Genomic DNA, 21,725 nt, shown 5'->3' on the forward strand with positions numbered 1-21,725 from the left:
TAAAATAGAGTAATCAATAAATCAATCGTATTTATTGAGCGCTTACTGTGTGCAGAGCACTGGACTAAGCGCTTGGGAAGGACAAGTTGGCAACATATAGAGACGGTCCCTACCCAACAGTGGGCTCACAGTCTAGAAGGGGGAGGCAGAGAACGAAACCAAACATATTAACAAAATAAAATAAATAGAATAGATATGTACAAGTAAAATGAATAATCAATCAATCAATCATATTTATTGAGCGCTTACTGTGTGCAGAGCACTGGACTAAGCACTTGGGAAATACAAGTTGGCAACATATAGAGACGGTCCCTACCCAACAGTGGGCTCACAGTCTAAAAGGGGGAGACAGAGAACAAAGCCAAACATACTAACAAAATAACATAAATAGAATCGATATGTACAAGGAAAATAAATAAATAGAGTAATAAATATGTACAAACATATATCCATATATACAGGTGCTGTGGGGAAGGGAAGGAGGTAAGACGGGGGGGATGGAGAGGGGGACGAGGGGGAGAGGAAGGAAGGGGCTCAGTCTGGGAAGGCCTCCTGGAGCAAGAGACGGTAAATAATAGTAATAATAATAATGGTGGTACGTGCCAGCCACTGTACTATGCGCTGGGGTGGATACGAGCAGTCCCCGTCACATACGGGGCAAACGGTTTCGGTCCCCATTTTACAGATAGGGGAACTGTGGCCCAGAGAAGCACAGTGCCTTACCTAAGGTCACGCAGCAGACAAGTGGCAGGGCTGGGATTAGAACCCATGACCTTCTGATTCCCGGGCCCGTGTTCTACCCACTGCGCCACGCTGCTTGGGCTATGCAATCCCAAATTCCTAACTGCAAGGGATTCCCAAGTTAAATGTCAAGGTAAAACCCACTAACTGGGCCCAGGGGATGTTTCGTTGAAAGACTAAATCAATTTATTTCAAACCCTAATGGATTTAATAGTAGTAATAATAATTAATAACACTTAATATATTAATAAATTACATTAATATTATTATTATTATCTTCTAGACTGTGAGCCCGTTGTTGGGTAGGGACCGTCTCTATATTAATATTATTATTATTATCTTCTAGACTGCGAGCCCATTGTTGGGTAGGGACCGTCTCTATATGTTGCCAACTTGTACTTCCCAAGCGCTTAGTACAGTGCTCTGCACACAGTTAGCGCTCAATAAATACAATTGAATGAATGAATGAATAATAATAATAATGGTATTTGTTAAGCGTTTATTATGTACCAAGCATTGGGGTGGATATAGTATATACCAGCGTAGCTCAGTGGAAAGAGCATGGGCTTTGGAGTCAGAGGTCATGAGTTCGAATTCCGACTCCACCACTTATCAGCTGTGTGACTCTGGGCAAGTCACTTCACTTCTCTTCTTAGAAGAAGTCACTTCACTTCTTAGAGAAGCAGCACGGCTCAGTGGAAAGAGCCCGGGCTTTGGAGTCAGAGGTCATGGGTTCGAATCCCAGCTCTGCCAATTGTCAGCTATGTGACTTTGGGCAAGTCACTTAACTTCTCTGGGCCTCAGTTACCTCATCTGGAAAATGGGGATTAAGACTGTGAGCCCCCTGTGGGACAACTTTATCACCTTGTAACCCCCCTCCAGCGCTTAGAACAGTGCTTTGCACATAGTAAGCGCTTAATAAATACCATTATTATTATTATTCTCTGTGCCTCAGTTCCCTCATCTGTAAAATGGGGATTAAGACTGTGAGCCCCCTGTGGGACAACCTGATCGCCTTGTAACCTCCCCAGCGGTTAGAACAGTGCTTTGCACATAGTAAGCACTTAATAAATACCATTATTATTATTATTATTATTATTCTCTGTGCCTCAGTTCCCTCATCTGTAAAATGGGGATTAAGACTGTGAGCCCCCTGTGGGACAACCTGATTGCCTTGTAACCTCCCCAGCGCTTAGAACAGTGCTTTGCACATAGTAAGCGCTTAATAAATGCTATCATTATTATTATATAGAACAGTGCTTTGCACGTAGTAAGCACTTAATAAATGCTATTATTATTATTATTATATACATATTAGACCCAGTCCCTAAAATAATCAGCATTCCTTTCCAAAGCACGATATTCACATCTCTGTCCAAAGGAGGGGTCCAGCTCAAATCTTCATGTGGCTATAATTCTCTTCTCTCCTGGCTTTCTCAACAAATCTTTCTGAGCTTCAGCTAAAACTCGCGCTACGGTCAGTTTAATATACCTAGTTGGAAATCCAGAGACGAAAATAAGTGGTTAGAGAAGAAAGCGTGGCCTAAAAATGATGATAACTGTGGCACTTGTTAAACGCTTACTCCGTGCCAAGCAATATACTACGTGCTGGGGTAGATACAAGATAAGCAGATGGACACAGTGCTCTGCACACAGTAAGCGCTCAATAAATACGATTGATTGATTGATTGACCCTGTTCCTGTCGCACATGGGGCTCACAGTCCAAGTGGGTGGGAGACAGGGTACTGACTCTCCATTTTACCCTGTGCTGAAACTGAAAGGTAATCTTGTAATAGAACAAGAAGCATGAAAACCTTAATTAACGGCATGTTTCGACCGGCTAACGTATAGCCACCTTGTAATCGAAACTGGGGGTATATTGGAAGAATCAGCGTTCCTTCCTAAAGCACGATATTCACATCTCTGCATGTATGTATATATGTTTGTACATATTTATTACTCTATTTAACTTGTACATATCTATTCTATTTATTTTATTTTGTTAGTATGTTTGGTTTTGTTCTCTGTCTCCCCCTTTTAGACTGTGAGCCCACTGTTGGGTAGGGACCGTCTCTATATGGTGCCAACTTGTACTTCCCAAGCGCTTAGTACAGTGCTCTGCACACAGTAAGCGCTCAATAAATACGATTGATTGATTGATTGATTGATTGATCTCTGTCCAAAGGAAGGGTCTAGTTCAAATCTTCATGTGGCGATAACTCTCTTCTCTCTCAGCTTTCTCAACAAATCTTTCTGAGCTTCAGCTAAAACTAACGCTACGGTCAGTTTAATATACCTAGTTGGAAATCCAGAGATGAAAACAAGTGGTTAGAGAAGAAAGCGTGGCCTAATGCAAAGAGCACATTTCCGGATTCTAATCCCGGCTCTGATATTTAATAATAATAATAATAATGATAATAATAATAATAATAATAATAATAATGATAATGGCATTTGTTAAGCGCTTACTATGTGCAGAGTACTGTTCTAAGCGCTGGGGGGGAATACAAGGTGATCAAGTTGTCCCAGGTAGGGCTCACAGTCTTAACCCCCATTTCCCAGATGAGGTAACTGAGGCTCAGAGAATTGAAGTGACTTGCCCAAGGTCACACAGCAGACATGTGGCGGAGCCGGGACTCGAACCCATGACCTCTGACTCCAAAGCCTGTGCTCTTTCCACTGAGCCACGCTGCTTCTCTGATGTTTGCCTGTTGTGTGACCCCGGGCAAGTCACTTCACTTCCCTGCGTCTCGGTTTCCTCATCTGTGAAATGGGGATTCAATGCCTGTTCTCCGTCCTACTTGGAGTGAGAGCACCCCATGGGACAGGGATGGTGTCCGAAATTGATGATCTTACATCTACGCCAGAGTTTAGAACAGTGCTCGACACTTAACAAGCACTATTATTAAAAATTATTCTCCAGCACAATTAACTCCTAACAACTCCGGCCCACATGTAACTTTGGGCCGATACAGCTTTTTCGATTTGAATCTTACTTGGCTTCGATAGACAATTAATTAATTAATGATGGCATTTATTAAGCGCTGACTATGTGCAAGGCACTGTTCCAAGCGCTGGGGAGGTTACAAGGTGATCAGGTTGTCCCACGGGGGGACTCACAGTCTTAATCCCCATTTTACAGATGAGGGAACTGAGGCACAGAGAAGTTAAGTGACTCGCCCAAAGTCACACAGCTGACAATTGGCAGAGCCCGGGATTTGAACCCATGACCTCCGACTCCAAAGCCCATGCTCTTTCCACTGAGCCATGCCGCTTCTCCAGACAAATAACACTGCCGCACAGATTGCATTTCTCCTGCCTCCTGTCCTCTTCTAACTAGGAAATAATAATGATTGTGGTTTTTGTTCAGCGCTTACTATGTGCCAGGCACTGTATTATTATTATGGTATTTACTAATCGCTACGTGCCAAGCACCGTACAAGGTCAGCAGGCTGGACACAGTCCTTGTCCCTCATAGGGCTTACAGTCTTAACCCCCATTTTACAGCTGAGGTGACCGAGGAGCAGAGAAGTGAAGTGGATTCGAACCCATGACCTTCTGGAGCTAAACCGGCGCTCTACCTCTTACCCCGCAGGCCTGGGGGATCCCGATGGGGTCCGCAGAGAACTCTCCACTCGAGGGCTGGCGACGTCAGGAGGCTGAGGCGGAATGAGGTTTTTCCGAACGGCCGTGCTGAAACACACACGGATACGCTCACACGCATGGTCGGCCTGGACCGACGCTTCTACTTACAGAGAACACCCTCCGAAACCGTTAAGTGTGCAAATCGCGGGAGGTATTCCTGGAACTAATTGGAACGGCCGAAGGGACCGGCCGTCCTTTTTATCGGAACTGTAATGGCTCGTCGTCACAGATTTGGAGTTGAAAATATGATATCTTGACGGGAGTAACCGCTGAAGGGCAAATATGAGCAATTCGTGTGTGACGGTAAAAATGAGGTAATGGGAGAGCGCTTTGGGGACAGAAGTGCTAAACAAAATCGAGGCCTTATTAGAACTCTGCACCAGTGGGCCAAAGCGGCCAGCACAGTGACTGTAACTCCATTAAGCAACCCCCCTCATCCCCCTCTCCACCCCCCATCTTACCTCCTTCCCTTCCCCACAGCACCTGTATATATGTTTGTACAGATTTATTACTCCATTTATTTATTTATTTTACTTGTACATATCTATTCTATTTATTTTATTTTGTTAGTATGTTTGGTTTTGCCTCCCCCTTTTAGACTGTGAGCCCACTGTTGGGTAGGGACTGTCTCTATATGTTGCCAATTTGTACTTCCCAAGCGCTTAGTACAGTGCTCTGCACACAGTAAGCGCTCAATAAATACGATTGATGACGACTCCCCGGAAATTGCTCTCTTTAAGGTCATCAAAGACCTCCTTCTTGCCAAATCCAATGACCTCTACTCCATCCTAATCTTCCTCCGCCTTTCAGCCGCCTTGGACATCGAAGACCACCACATATTCTTGGACACATTACCCTGTCTTGGTTTTATCGACACTGTTCTCCCTTTGGGGATTTCCTCCTATCTGGCTGGATAATCACAATCACAATGTCATTTTACAGATGAGGCAACTGAGGCCCGGAGAAGTGAAGTGACTTGCCCAGAGCCACACAGCTGGTAAGCGGCGGAGCGGGGATTTGAACCCATGACCTCTGACTCCAAAGCCCGGGCTCTTTCCACTGAGCCACGCTGCTTCTCCATGTCTACCAACTCTATTGTTCTGTACTCTCTAAACACCTGGTGTAGTGCTCAGCACACGGTAAGCACCCTAAAAATACCACTAATTGACTGATGATTGACATATACCTGTGAAGAAGCCATGACAGGTCTCCCAGCTGCCTTCTGGGAACGTGTGGCCCTATCCATCTGAAGTTTAAGACAGGTTTGGACAAAATCAACCAATGGCATTTTTTTTTTTTTAATGTTATATTTACTAAATGCTTACTACATGCCAGGCACTGCACTGAGCACCGGGGTAGATACAAGATAACCAGATTGGACACAGTCCCTGTCCCACGTGGGGCTCGGTCTTAATCCCCATTACACATGAGGTAACTGAGGTACGGAGAAGTTAAACCCCAGGTCACACGGCAGGCAAGTGGCAGAGGCAGGATTAGAACTCAGGTCCTCTGACTCCCAGCCCTGTGCTCCTTCCCCTAGGCCACGCTGCTTCTCTTTAGTGAGCGCCAATTGTGTGCAGATCATGATATTTAGCGCTTGGGAGTGTCGAAGCAGTGTGGCCTAGTGGATAGAGCACGGGCATGGGAATCAGAAGGCCCTGGGATCTAATCCCAGCCCCGCCACTTGTCTGCTGTGTGACCTCGGGTGAGTCGCTTCACTTCTCTGTGCCTCAGTTACCTCATCTGGAACACGGGGATCAAGGCTGTGAGGCCCACGTGGGACAGAGACTGTGTCCCACCTGACTGACTTGTCTCTACCCCGGCGCTCAGAGCAATGCTTGACATATCGTAAGCGCTAACAAATACCATTATTGTTATTATTATTATTATTATTATTAGAATGTAATAAAGCTGGTAGGCATGATCCCTGTCCTCAGAGAGCTTGCAATCTAGTCAGGGAGACAGACATTACAATCAGTTACAGACAGGGAAGCAGAAGAGGATGAAGATATGTAAGTGCTACAGAGATGGGGATGGAATGAGCGTCAGAGTGCATAATGCATTGACTTAAAGGCACAGATTATACTGAAGGCAGGGAGAATAGGGTGGAGAGAGATTAACCGGGGAAGTCTTCCCAGTGTAGATACAATTTTAGCCCGGTTTTGAAGATGAGGCGAGTCATGGTCTGTCAGATATGAGGCGGGAGGGAATTCCAGGTAGGCGGGACGGGGTGACGAAGGGGTTGAGTGACAGTGAGAGAGATGAGAGTGAGATACGGAGTGCAGGTTAAAGGAGAGAGGTGTGTCTGCTGGGTTGTATCGGAGAAAAAAATAGTGAGGTTCGCAGGGATGGGGAGGGCTGATTGAGTGTCCTAAAGTCAACAGTGAGGAGCTTCTGTTGGGTGTGGAGATAGATGGGCAACCCCTGAAGGTTTCTGAAGCGTGGGGAGACATGCCTTGTACTCCAGAGATTCGGTTACGCCACCAGATTCTCACCCCAGGCTGACCCCTGTCATTTCCCAGGAAGACCCTCTGTGCCCTAAAGAGCTTTTAACCTTCCTCCATTTTAACCCTCTCACGTTATTTACACCCTCCCAAGGACGACGACTGAGAATCAGGTACCTTGGAGATCCCACCTCCTAAAGTGCTTACTAAATGCCAGGCACTGTACTAAGCACTGGGGTAGATACAAGATAACCAGAATGGACACAGACGCTAGCCCCAGGCAATCCCCAAATCGAGAGTGCCATTTCAAAATTCTGGGAGCCAAAATATGGATTTTTTTTTTAAAAAAGGCTAATAAGAGGCTCCTAGAATATGGGGCCCCATAAATACTCACAAGGTAACTATACGGACTGCAAACACTGCACCGTATTTGGGAGAGTCCAACACTAAAGGGAATCAACAACTTCTATCTCCCTCAGGAAGACTGCCACCAGGTCAGATTCTGAGGCTAAAATGAGAGATTTAGGGTGACTACGCTCCAACAGAACCAGAGCTTCAAATCTCGCCATGAGGAATAGCTGGGCGTCTGCCTCACTGGCTCCTCTAAGCAATTGAACTGTCAGGGCAGAGAAGTCCCCCCACATCAAATTACTGAGCAAATTGAATCTTACTCACCCATCCGTGGCCGGTTTCTTACGGAGGATACTTGGACGAGGGGACGAGCCCTGGGCAGGAACACTGGTGCTGGCACTCTGGCTGTGCGTCTGCACCACCGTAGTAGCTGCTGGAGCTGCACTGAATGTGTTACTAATAGGGTTGGCGACAATCGTTGCCCCTTCCGCCAACACTACCGCTGGAAGGTCAGAGGGGAAGAGTAAGGAGTGAAGGGAAAAGGAAGAGGGCATTTATTAAACTCCCTTGAACGGAGACCGGAGCACGCTTCCCCTACAGGAACGTAAGGCCCGAAACAAATCCACTATTGACCTACGGCAGCGGTTAGGCCTGGCCAGCTTTTCAGGGGACGGAGCTGGATCGTGCGACGGCCAAGATCAACGGCAACGCGGCTAGGTTAAATCGTTTCAAGGCCGTTTTTACGAAGCGTGGTCAGTCCGTCGATCGTATTTGTCGGTTGAATCGTTTCAAGGCCGTTTTTACGAAGCGCGATCAATCCGTCGATCGTATTTGTCGGTTGAATCGTTTAAAGGCCGTTTTTATGAAGCGTGATCAATCCGTCGAGCGTATTTGTTGAGTGCTTACTGTGTGCAGAGCACTCTACTAGACACTTAGGAGTGTACAGCGTCACAGGGTTGGTAGACACGTTCCCTGCCCACAAGGAGCTTACACGCCCGAGGGAATGATGTGTGACCGATGCATAATCGACAGCTCCAAACTGTCTTCAGTAAAGTAGCTCAAGGGGTTCTTGGCTCACAACTCGCTTGAAAGACAATCAAAAACCGGCTGTCCTAAGGACCAGCTCCAATGTCACATGGCCCTTTTCTTAATAATAATAATAATAATAATAATAATAATAATAATAATAATGATGGTATTTGTTAAGCACTTACTATGTGCAAAGCACTGTTCTAAGCGCTGGGGAGGTTACAAGGTGATCAAGTTGTCCCACGTGGGGTTTACAATCTTAATCCCCACTTTACAGATGAGGGAACTGAGGCCCGGAGAAGTTCAAAAAACGGCTGTCCTAAGGACCAGCTCCAATGTCACGTGGCCTGTTTCTTAATAATAATAATAATGATGGTATTTGTTAAGCGCTTACTATGTGCAAAGCACTGTTCTAAGCGCTGGGGAGGTTACAAGGTGAACAAGTTGTCCCACGTGGGGCTCACAATCTTAATCCCCAGTTTACAGATGAGGGAACTGAGGCCCGGAGAAGTTCAAAAAACGGCTGTCCTAAGGACCAGCTCCAATGTCACGTGGCCTGTTTCTTAATAATAATAATAATGATGGTATCTGTTAAGCGCTTACTATGTGCAAAGCACTGTTCTAAGCGCTGGGGAGGTTACGAGGTGATCAAGTTGTCCCACGTGGGGCTCACAATCTTAATCCCCATTTTACAGATGAGGGAACTGAGGCCCGGAGAAGTTCAAAAAACGGCTGTCCTAAGGACCAGCTCCAATGTCACGTGGCCTGTTTCTTAATAATAATAATAATGATGCTATTTGTTAAGCACTTACTATGTGCAAAGCACTGTTCTAAGCGCTGGGGAGGTTACAAGGTGATCAAGTTGTCCCACGTGGGGCTCACAATCTTAATCCCCAGTTTACAGAGGAGGGAACTGAGGCCCGGAGAAGTGAAGTGACTTGCCCAAAGTCACACAGCTGACAATTGGCAGAGCTGGGATTTGAACCCATGACCTCTGACTCCAAAGCCCGGGCTCTTTCCACTGAGCCACGCTGCTTCTCTTCTCTTCTCTTGCCTTCTTCAAAGGCTGTCCTGCAGTTATGGTGCTTTCATTGGCTTGGTAGGCCCACAGGTTGCTACACTAGCAGACGTCTAGACTGTTGATCAGTTGGAAGCGGCTTTCTTCTAAATGGTATTTTTTTCAGGCATTACCAAACTGATCAGATAAATATGATTATTTCAGGTGCAGAAATGGATTTAGGTAGGTAAAACTCGCGGTGGGTTTACGCGGCATCTGCTCTAAAGTGGTGCCGAACTGCGCGGCGTTTAACTGTTGTATCATTATGGTATTTATTAAGCGCTTACTACGTGCCAAGCACTGTTCTAAGCGCTGGGGTAGCTACAGGATAATCAGGTTGTCCCCCTTGGGGCTCACATTTTATAATAATAATGATGGCATTTGTTAAGCGCTTACTATGCGAAAAGCACTGTCCTAAACGCTGAATTTTAAGCCCCATTTCCCAGACGAGGTAACTGAGGCACGGAGAAGTGAAGTGGCTTGCCCAAGGTCACACGGCAGACAAGTGGCAGAGCCGGGATTAGAACCCATGTCCCCTGAATCCCAAGCCCGGGCTCTTTCCACAAAGCCACGCTGCTTCTCACATCTTTTAGACTGTGAGCCCACTGTTGGGTAGGGACTGCCTCTATACGTTGTCAAATTGTACTTCCCAAGCGCTTAGTAGAGTGCTCTGCACACAGTAAGCGCTCAATAAATACGATTGATTGATTGATTGATTGATTGATCTTTCCTAAACCAAGGGGAAAACAAAAGAGGAAATGCACACCCATTCTTCCAGCTGTGAATATAAGGGGTTATCCGTGGCCGATATCGGCGTGAGCTTACTTTACGTAAAACCGGATTTATAGGAACCTTGGTGGTGAAGGATTACCGGAGAAGCTGATAGATGGCACTTTGTGAGGACCATCAGTTCTTACGCTACGGCAGCTACAAAACAACACCACCTTCTTTAAAGTCCGCTTTCTGCCCAAGAAATCCCAGTTTTCCTGACGCGAACGGTCACCTAATGAGACCGTTCCAGCGTTTCCGGGACGGGGGTCTAGGAAAAGCTCGTCCCACTCAGCATCCCTGACTGGGCTAGGAAGTCGCTTCCCGGACAGTTGAAGGGAGCTGGCCGGGAATAACGCGCGGCTCATTCGCGGCGGGAAACGGCGCTCGCGCCCGGGGAATCCTAATTACCTGAGGTTTTCGCTTCCGTCTGTGGCTGCTGAGCCCCGAGCGGTGCAGGCTGAAGTCCCTGGGCGTTAATCGGCGCGGCCGGGTGAAGTCCCTGAGCTCCAATCGGGGCCGGCTGGATCCCCTGCGCTCCGATCGGTGCTGGCTGGATCCCTTGGATGTGGCGGGCGTGAGACGCATCCACCGTCATCAGCTGCATCGGATTGAGGTGCACTGTGGAGGCCACGCCGACCCCGGTCTGGGCTGTGAGCTGAGCAGAGTTGGGGCCCTGAGCTGAAACTGGAAGCAACAATTCGCATAACTCTCAGTAGGAGAATGGAAAGCCGGTCAACGGAGGCGAGGCGATGGAGAAAGGGTCCCGGGATCGAGTGACATCATTACTCTTTGGGCATTTGTTGAACGCTTACTCAATCAATATCATATTTATTGAGCGCTTACTGTGTGCAGAGCACTGTACTAAGCGCTTGGGAAGTACAAATTGGCAACATATAGAGACGGTCCCTACCCAACAGTGGGCTCACAGTCTAAGAGGGGGAGACAGAGAACAAAACCAAACATACTAACAAAATAAAATAAATAGAATAGATATGTACAAGTAAAATAAATAGAGTAATAAATATGTACAAATATATATACATATATACTGTGTGTCAAGCTCTTCTCGGTGCTTAGAACAGTGCTTTGCACATAGTAAGCACTTAATAAATGTCATTATTATTATTATTATTGTTATTATTCTAAGCACTTGGGGTAGCTGTGACAATCAGGTCTGTCTCCATCCCAGGAGCCCCTTCCTTCCTCTCCCCCTCGTCCCCCTCTCCATCCCCCCCATCTTACCTCCTTCCCTTCCCCACTGCACCTGTATATAAGTATATATGTTTGTACATATTTGTTACTCTATTTTACTTGTACATATCTATTCTATTTATTTTATTTTGTTAGTATGTTTGGTTTTGTGCTCTGTCTCCCCCTTTTAGACTGTGAGCCCACTGTTGGGTAGGGACTGTCTCTATATGTTGCCTACTTGTACTTCCCAAGCGCTTAGTACAGTGCTCTGCACACAGTAAGCGCTCAATAAATACGATTGATGATGATGATGATGATGATTGAGTGACATTATTACTCTTATGGCATTTGTTGAACGCTTACTGTGTCCAAGCCCTTTTCTAAGCACTTTGGGTAGCTGTCACAATCAGGTCTGTCTCCATGCCAGGATCGAGTGACATTATTACTCTTATGGCATTTGTTGAATGCTTATTGTGTGTCAAGCGCTTTTCTACACACTTATAGCTGTGACTTAGGTCTGTTTCCCCATCTAGACGGTAACCTGGCCGAGGGCAATCAATCAATCGTATTTATTGAGCGCTTACTGTGTGCAGAGCACTGGACTAAGCACTTGGGAAGTACAAGTTGGCAACACATAGAGACGGTCCCTACCCAACAGTGGGCTCACCGTCTAGAAGGGGGAGACAGAGAACAAAACCAAACATACTAACAAAATAAAATAAATAGAATAGATATGTACAAGTAAAATAAATAGAGTAATAAATATGTACAAACAGGGCAGGACGTGTCTAACAGCTCGGTTGTATCACACTCTCCCAAGCATTCATTCAGTCATATTTATTGAGCGCTTACTGTGTGCAGAGCACTGTACTAAGCGCTTGGAAAGTACAATTCGGCAACAATGAGGTAGAGACGATCCCTACCCAACAACGGGCTCACAGACTAGACTTCAAAACAAAACAAGTAAACAGGCATCACTAGCATCAATGTAAATGAATAGAATTATAGATATTTACACATCATTAATAAAATAAATAGAATAATAAATATGCTCACATATATTTATTTTGTTTTGTTGGTATGTTTGGTTTTGTTCTCTGTCTCCCCCTTTTAGACTGTGAGCCCACTGTTGGGTAGGGACTGTCTCTATGTGTTGCCAATTCGTACTTCCCAAGCGCTTAGTACAGTGCTCTGCACATAGTAAGCGCTCAATAAATACAATTGATGATGATGATATACACAAGTGCTGTGGGGCAGCGAGGGGAGTAGAGCTGAGGGAGGGAATTGGGGTGACAGGGAGGGGAAGCAGAGGAAACGGGGGGCAATAATAATTACGGTATTCGTTAAGAGCTTACTATGTTCCAAGCACTGTTCTAAGCGCTGAGGTAAATACAAGGTAATCAGATTGTCCCACGTGGGGCTCACAGTCTCAATCCCCATTTTACAGATGAGGAGACTGAGGCACAGAGAAGTGAAGTGACTTGCCCAAGGTGACATAGCTAGTAGAGTGCTCTGCACATAGCAAGCGCTCAATAAAGACCACTGACTGATTGATTGTGAGTCCCTGTCCCAAAAGGGACTCACAGCCTCAGGCACTGAATCCCCATTTCACAGATGAGGAGACCAAGGCAGAGTAACGTTAAGTGACCTGCCCAAGGTCACCCAGCAGGCAACTGACAGCCAGGATGAGAACCCATGTCCTCTGACTCCCTGTCCTGTGAGCTTTCCAACAGGTCATACCTGTATATATGTATATATGTTTGTACGCATTTATTCCTCTATTTATTTTACTTGTACGTATCTATTCTATTTATTTTATTTTGTTAATATGTTTGGTTTCGTTCTCTGTCTCCCCCTTCTAGACTGTGAGCCCACTGTCGGGTAGGGACCGTCTCTATATGTTGCCAACTTGGACTTCCCAAGCGCTTAGTACAGTGCTCTGCACACAGTAAGCGCTCAATAAATACGATTGATTGAAATACTCCCTGTCTTTGAAATGTTCCCTTCACAGTCCAAATCTTAAACCTGCTAAAAACCTCTAGTCTCTGGGCTCCTGGTAAGCAGGGATCATGTCTACCTACTCGATTGCACTGTGATCTCCCAAGCGCTTAGTACATTGTTCTACACCCAACGAGTGCTCAGTAAATGCCATTAACTGCTTGCAGCAGCAGTTCAAACCATTTTAGTCCATCTTTTCCCATGGTTATGCCTGAAAGATCATTTTTCACGACAATCTTGGTAATGACAAAATAGTAACCCTTGATCCATTCATTCAACCGTATTTGTTGAACGTTCACTGTGTGCAGAGCACTGTTTTCTGAATTCTGAAAAGGAGCAAAACATTCTTTTTGGCATTAACAACACACTTGCAGAGAATAGGAAAAAAAAAATATGAGTAACATCGATTCCTAAACTCAGCCACTACAGAACTTTGCATTTAGCACATTCTTGAATCTGCTCAAATTTTAATGCTAATTTTCCCCTTAGCATACTTGTACTTCATGATAACATTGATTCTGCAGCACCCATAAAGATTAATTTGGCTCAAACATCTCACTTCTTTCATCTTCGACTGATCTGAATTAGGGAAATTAAAACCTCACTTGAAAAGTTCATTGTTCTCTGTTTTCCATTCCTTTAGGTATGGTACTATTGCCTTTTTGCTGAACAGGATTCATTCACTGATTCAATCGTACTTATTGAGCGCTTACTGTGTGCAGAGCACTGCACTAAGCGCTTGGGAAGTACAAGTTGGCAACAAATTCATTCATACATTCATTCAATCGTATTTATTGAGCGCTTACTGTGTGCACAGCACTGTACTAAGCGCTTGGGAAGTACAAGTTGGCAACATATAGGGACGGTCCCTACCCAACAGTGGGCTCACAGTCTAGAAGGGGGAGACAGACAACAAAACCAAACATATTAACAAAATGAAATAAATAGAATAAATCTGTACAAATAAAATAGAGTAATAAATACGTACAAATATATATATATGTATATATATATATACGGGTGCTGTGGGGAGGGGAAGGAGGTAAGGCGGGGGGATGGGGAGGGGGAGGAGGGGAAGAGGAAGGAGGGGGAAATAACACTCTGAAAATTAAATACCTATAGCGCACTCACAAGCGATCCACATTTACATTGCTATTTTATCAACTAACTTTTGAAAATCATTTTTACATTGCTTTGATCCATTTTTTCAATGTCCAGAATGAATGAGTGCATTTTACATAATTTCCTATGGGAAATTATGTTTTGTTTAGCACTCTGTCGCTTCAACACCTTCGTTTTATGAAGCCTCTTCTAAGTGCTAACGAGGGAGTCCTGTTTCTGTAGAAATGTGAAGCATGATGGCTTGCTGTCAAATTAGTTTTAACTCTTTGCCATATATGTTGCCAACCTGTACTTCCCAAGAGCTTAGTCCAGTGCTCTGCACACAGTAAGCGCTCAATAAATACGATTGATTGAATGAATTTTTAGACTGTGAGCCCACTGTTGGGTAGGGACTGTCTCTATATGTTGCCAACTTGTACTTCCCAAGCGCTTAGTACAGTGCTCTGCACACAGTAAGCGCTCAATAAATATGATTGATGATGATGATGATGATGAATGAACGAACTCTTATTAAGCATTGAGAGCTCACCTCCTCCAGGAGGCCTTCCCAGACTGAGCCCCCTCCTTCCTCTCCTCCTCCCCACCCCCCTGCCCTACCTCCTTCCCCTCCCCACAGCACTCGCATATATTTGTACAGATTTATTACTCTATTTATTTTACTTGCACATATTTACTATTCTATTTATTTTGTTAATGATGTGCATCTAGCCTTAATTCCATTTGTTCTGACGATTTTGACACCTGTCTCCATGTTTTGTTGTCTGTTTCCCCCTTCCAGACTGGGAGCCCGTTGTTGGGTAGGGACCGTCTCTATCTGTTGACGACCTGTACTTCCCAAGCGCTTAGTACAGTGCTCTGCACACAGTAAGCGCTCAGTAAATACGACTGAATGAAGGAATGAGTGAATGAAGATAAATATATTAATGCCATTTGGAAAGAGAAGCAGCATGGCCTAGTGGAAAGAGCACCAGCCTGAGATCCAGAGGACCTGGGTTCTAATCCCAGTTCCGCCATTTTTCTGCTGTGTGACCTTGGAAAAGTCCCTTCACTTCTCTCCGTCTTAGTTACCTCACCTGCAAAATGGACTGGGAGCTCCATGTAGGAAATGGACTGTGTCCAACCTGATCGGCTTGTATTTATCCCGGTGCTTAATACAGTGCCTGGCATAAAGTAAGCACTTAAATACCATTAAAAAAGAAATCAGTTTAGAAATATTCCCTGCCACACCTATTAATGGATGGGGTAAAATGCTGCAGCTGCTGCTACCTTCGCAGTCCTGTATTTGGCAATCTGGATAATGAATAAGGACTGGCCCTTTATTGACCTTCACTGTTATGGGTGCCCTGATGTGCAACTTTCATTCATTCAATCGTATTTACTGAGCGCTTACTGTGTGCAGAGCACTGGACTAAGCGCTTTGGAAGTACAAGTCGGCAACATATAGAGACGGTCCCTACCCAACAATGGGCTCACAGTCTAGAAAGGGGAGACAGACAACAAAACAAAACACATGCGGACAGGTGCCAAGTCGTCAGAATAAATAGAAATAAAGCTAGATGCACATCATTAACAAAATTAATAGAATAGTAAACATATACAAGTAAAATAGAGTAATAAATCTGTACAAACATATATACAGGTGCTGTGGGGAGGGGAAGGAGGTAGGGCGGGGGGGATGGGGAGGAGGAGAGGAACTCAAGGGTCCTATAGCGCTTAGAACAGTGCTTTGCACATAGTATGCGCTTAATAAATGCTATTATTATTAGTATTATTATAGCACAGGACATCCAATTGTAAATCTCAAGGCAAAACACACAAAAAAAATCCCAAAGTGCGGGTCAATAAAAATGATTACATTTGAGGGGACCTCTGCAAGGAGATTTTTTAAAGACCTGGACATGGACTTCTGGGATCAATTTTTGTTTAGAATTCAAAGTTCTTGGTGTAACTATAACAGCATTTAATCCTCAAAAATCCCTTCCATGTAGACAACGATAATCCGAGGGAAATTGGCGGTGACATTTCAGATTTAAATTTTGCCGCTGGTGAAAAGGAAACGTTATCCAAGAACGCTATTCCTCCCATTAGATTGGTCTCAGATTCAGCTGGAATCGATTTACACCCTGCAGCTCCCCAATGCCATTATAATTAGAATATGTCACAGGAGCTTGTCTTACCTGGATACTGTCGTATTGTAGATACAGAACTGGTGATTGGGGTGTATGTGTGAGCAGCCAGCGGGTAGGCCGAAGGAGGGTACGTTGGCAAGAAATATTGGAACTGAACAGGAACAGACTGCCTGGGGATGAGAACGGAGACGGAAAATATCAGCCCTAATTTAAACTAAGCATTTCCTGACCTTCATCTAAACACTGTATCCACTGGCCCCTTTCAGAGAACCACCAAACAGCACCTGCTTCAAATAGTTTTCAGTCGACTCACGGCCAATTCAATTCAAATTACGTGACCCAATCTGCTCAAATCTGCTCTCCACCAGGACAGTGCTCTGCACATAGTAAGCACTCAATAAATACGATTGATTGATTGATTGACTTCTTTTATCTGATCAGCCCTCACAAGAACATAATAATAATAATGATGGTATTTGTTAAGTGCTTACTATGTGCGAAGCACTGTTCTAAGTGCTGGAGGGGGATACCAGGTGATCAGGTTGTCCCGAGCGGGGCTCACAGTCTTCATCCCCATTTTACAGATGAGGGAACTGAGGCACAGAGAAGTTAAGTGGCTTGCCCAACGTCACGCAGCTGACAAGTGGCGAAGCCGGGATTCAAACCCGTGACCTCTGACTCTCAAGCCCGTGCTCTTTCCTTTGAGCCACATAAGAAATACTAGGTCAAACAAGTGGTCTGTGCCATCTTTTATTCTGTCTCCAACAGAAGAAACAGGATTCCTGGAGGAAGCGTGATGATTTCTCTCCTGGACCTAATGGAAGTCTTTTTTTTTTTCCCTTTTCCCATTCCTCTTTAAATCGCCTGCAAACTAGACTGGAAGCTTGCTGTGGGCAAGAAATGCACCTACCAACTCGGTTATACTGTACTTTCCCAAGGGCTTCGTACATTGCTCTGCACACAGTAAGCGCTCAATAAATACCACTGATCGATCGATTGATCACAACAGAATCCGTCTTCCTTTCCGCTATATGGGGTTCTTTTTCACATATTTGTTTCTTCCTTCAAGTCTTTCACTGATATTCCTCCACACGAAAACACAGTAGAGACAGAAAAGATCAGAAAACAGAATACTACTAATAATAACTGTGGCGTTTAGTAAGTGCTTCCTATGGGTTAAGGGCTGGTTAGATGAAGACTTACCAGATCGCCTAAATTCCTGTCACATTTGAGGTTCACAATCTTTCTCCATTTAACTGTACTGTACTCTCCCCAGTGCTTCGTGCAGCGTTCTGCACACAGTAAGCACTCAAGCGCTTAGTACAGTGCTCTGCACACAGTAAGTGCTCAATAAATACGATTGATGATGATGATGAATACCATTGTTTGATTGATTACCATTGAGGAAACGGAAACCCAGAGAAATAAGAGGCTTCTCAAGGTCACCCAGCAGACCAGTAGCAGAAGAATTAATAATTATATTTGTTAAGCGCTTACTATGTGCCAGGCGCTCAAATCGGGTTGGACGCAGTCCCCGTCCCACATGGGGGCTCACAGTCTCGATCCCCATTTTAAAGATGAGGGAACTGAGGCCCAGAGAAGTGACTTGCCCAAGGTCACACAGCGGACAAGTGGTGGAGGCAGGATTAGAACCCATGACCTTCGGACTCCGTGCTCTAGCCACTGCGCCACCATGCTGCTTTAACCGAGGTCTCTTGCCTCATTATCCTGAGCGTTTTCCACTAAGTTACGGATGTTCTTCGCTGTGCTCTGAAAGGACCTACTATATTATTCCGCGTTCAATCGTGTCTGTTGAGGATGATCATCAAGCCAATTTAGCTCTCTAGTCTAATAGTTTTAGGTCACCATCACCTGTTTGGCTAGTCTTCTTAGAGTGCTGGTTTGGAGAGAAATAATCTTTATAATTTATAAAGTCTTGGGTATGCTGTCATGCAATAAGGGAAAAAACCTACTCTAGACCCTTTTCAGAGTTCTCCACTATTAGTCCATATTTACTGTACTACTGCTAACCGAAATCCATTGAGTTTCACCAAAGAAAGTCCCTTTTAATCAAGCTTTGCTGTTAAAAGTGTAGTTTCATTATCACGATCTTGTATCTTGTTGTCGTGGCCATGCATGAAGATTTTAACGGAACTCTTCCGTTGTCAGAATTATTCTCCAGAACAATTTTCTGGTATTTTATCTGCGCCTGTGTAATTGCCCAATTCAGATTTTCACTTTTTTTTTTTTATTTTGGCCACCTATTATACATTACATCTTAACAGGCTTTCAAATGACACTTCTTTGAAATGGGTTAACTGGAAAAGAGGCTGAAACCAACGTTACCGACAGAATGTGTATATGTGAACTTAGAAGATCCATATCCGTTTTTCAAGAGGTTTGTTGTTCCTTTCAATAGCAAGCTGCCCCCGCACCCCAACACTACAACTTCTCCACATGATGTTGTCAAGTCTACCTGTTGTCGTTCCTGGTTTCCATCGCAACCGGATTTGGAGAGGCCCGATGTCCAGAAATGGGAATAAGGCTACTCCTCTCTGTGGGGTAATCGGGTTGAATCCTGGGGGACGTGTGCGTAATCTGCTGGGGGACCACTTTCGCTGTAAAGATAAAAAGATTCTTCTTCGTTAAAAGCCTAAAAGCAGCGTTTTGGGTTGCCAACTAGAAGACTTTGAAACCCTCCATGTTCACTAACGTTCTTCGTTCACTGGCAACCACACAAATCACAGGTATCTTTCATCTTTCACTTACAAGGACACGACAATCATCTTTAAAGTGTTGCTTAAGAAAACGTTTCAGGAGGCTCACAAACTCATTTTCCCAAATGAGGGAACATCACAACGGCTATTTTCTGCTTTCTCTAGCTCTTACGTGTAATTCATTATGCCTAGCATCTCTCACCTTGACGCCCATTAGGTGCACCTTTCCGAAATGTTTCTCCGTCAAAACAAATGATGCAGATTACTGGATTAGTATCTCATCATCAATGGTATTTATTGAGTGCTTACTATGCGCAGAGCACTGTACTAAGTGCTTGGGAGACTACAGAGAAGCAGCGTGGCTCAGTGGAAAGAGCCCGGGCTTTGGAGTCAGAGATCATGGGTTCAAATCCTGGCTCCACCAACTGTCAGCTGTGTGACTTTGGGCAAGTCACTTCACTTCTCTGGGCCTCAGTTCCCTCGTCTGGAAAATGGGGATGAAGACTGTGAGTCCCCCGTGGGACAACCTGATCAATCAATCAATCAATCGTATTTATTGAGCGCTTACTGTGTGCAGAGCACTGGACTAAGCGCTTGGAAAGTACAAGTTGGCAACATATAGAGACAGTCCCTACCCAACAGTGGGCTCACAGTCTAAAAGGGGGAGACAGAGAATAAAACCAAACATACTAACAAAATAAAATAAATAGAATAGATATGTACAAGTCAAATAAATAAATAAATAGAGTAATAAATATGTACAAACATATATACAGGTGCTGTGGGGAAGGGAAGGAGGTAAGATGGGGGATGGAGAGGGGGACGCCCAGCGCTTAGTACAGTGCTTTGCACATAGTAAGCACTTAATAAATACCATTATTATTATTATTATTATTACAATGCAACAGAGTTGACAGCCAAGCTCCCTGCCCACGGCAAGCACATCATTCTCACAACTCTTGCGATGTATTTAGAAAGCAATTTGTGTTGATTCAGCAAGTAACTCTCCCTCGCTACTGGGATTAGTATATGATAAAAGGGTATTAAGGATTAGTATATAATAAAACAGCATTAAGGATCACATTCACATGTTTAAGAGGCAGAAGGTAAGGTTTTCTGAAGGGCCAGTAGCCTTGAGTTTCTAACGGTAATTAAAGTAATCTAAGAGATCATTTACTCCTGATGTAGAAACAAAGGAGGCAGCAAACAACCTGCCATTTCCTGAGGCAACAGGGAAGGGGGAAAAATATGTGGATTTTTTAGAGGGGCAGACCGTGGATAGAGCGGGGAAATGGAGTTTGAGATGCAGAGGGCTCGGAGCTTCCAGAACCGAACGTGACAAGGAGCAGCACTAAAAATCTCACGGCATGTTGCGTTCCTTAAACACTTCCTTCCTTCCTTCCTCTCCCGCTCGCCCCCCTCTCCATCCCCCCATCTTACCTCCTTCCCTTCCCCACATCACCTGTATATATGCTTGTACATATTTATTACTCTATTTATTTGACTTGTACCTATCTATTCTATTTATTTTATTTTGTTAGTATGTTTGGTTTTGTTCTCTGTCTCCCCCTTTTAGACTGTGAGCCCACTGTTGGGTAGGGACTGTCTCTATATGTTGCCAACTTGTACTTCCCAAGCGCTTAGTCCAGTGCTCTGCACATGGTAAGCGCTCAATAAATACGATTGATGATGATGATGACTGTGACATTCGCCCCAGCCCCAGAGCACTTAGGTAAGTACCCTTTTACTCTACTATTTCCCCTACCCGTGATTTATCTGTGATTGAAGCAGCGTGGCTCAGTGGAAAGAGCCCGGGCTTTGGAGTCGGAGGTCGTGGGTTCAAATCCCGGCTCCGCCAATTGTCAGCGGTGTGACTTTGGGCAAGTCACTTCACTTCTCTGGGCCTCAGTTCCCTCATCTGTAAAATGGTGGTTAAGATTGTGAGCCCTCCGTGGGACAACCTGATCACCTTGTAACCTCCCCAGTGCTTAGAACAGTGCTTTGCACATAGTAAGCGCTTAATAATTGCCATTATTATTATTATTATTATTATTTATTTTCACATTTGTCTCCCCCTGTAGACCCTAAGCTTCTTGAGGGCAGGGATCGCACCTACCAATTCTTTACACTGAACTTTTCCAAGTGCTCAGTAATAATAATAATAGTAATAATGTTGGCACTTGTTAAGCGCTTACTATGTGCAAAGCACTGTTCTAAGCGCTTGGGGGGATACAAAGTGATCAGGTTGTCCTATGTGGGGCTCACAGTCTTAATCCCCATTTTACAATGCTCTGCACATAGTAAGGGCTCAATAAATACCATTGATTGTTGGCAAGCATTCAGTTCTAATAGTCCAGAGCCAATGTGGAGTACTAAAGTGGTTCCAGTCCATCTTTTTTAAAAAACAGTAGGGTAACAGGACTTTACTGAGCGGCTGCTAGTGCAATACACTGTGCAAAGCCTACTTGAGAGATATAAAACCAAGGGACGCATTCCCGGCCAACAAGGAGCTTACACTCTAATGAAGGA

At 44.7% G+C, this 21,725-nt stretch overlaps 1 protein-coding gene across 3 annotated transcripts in view; it reads right to left on the bottom strand.

Moving 5' to 3' along the window:
- SAP130 (Sin3A associated protein 130) overlaps window positions 1-21,725 on the bottom strand; it is a 104,439-nt gene that overhangs the window by 20,392 nt on the left and 62,322 nt on the right. For 2 of the 3 annotated variants that reach the window (XM_038747734.1, XM_038747728.1), the window contains exons 11-16: window positions 18,956-19,097; window positions 16,528-16,649; window positions 10,448-10,723; window positions 7,507-7,684; window positions 5,574-5,633; window positions 4,331-4,435 (exon numbers count right to left, since the gene is read on the bottom strand). In XM_038747734.1, the coding sequence (XP_038603662.1) occupies window positions 4,331-4,435; window positions 5,574-5,633; window positions 7,507-7,684; window positions 10,448-10,723; window positions 16,528-16,649; window positions 18,956-19,097 (883 nt within the window). The remainder of the gene's footprint in view (window positions 1-4,330; window positions 4,436-5,573; window positions 5,634-7,506; window positions 7,685-10,447; window positions 10,724-16,527; window positions 16,650-18,955; window positions 19,098-21,725) is intronic. The other variant, XM_038747742.1, reaches the window with a different exon arrangement.

The sequence above is a fragment of the Tachyglossus aculeatus genome, chromosome 1, assembly GCF_015852505.1.
Source record: "Tachyglossus aculeatus isolate mTacAcu1 chromosome 1, mTacAcu1.pri, whole genome shotgun sequence".
Taxonomy (NCBI): domain Eukaryota; kingdom Metazoa; phylum Chordata; class Mammalia; order Monotremata; family Tachyglossidae; genus Tachyglossus; species Tachyglossus aculeatus.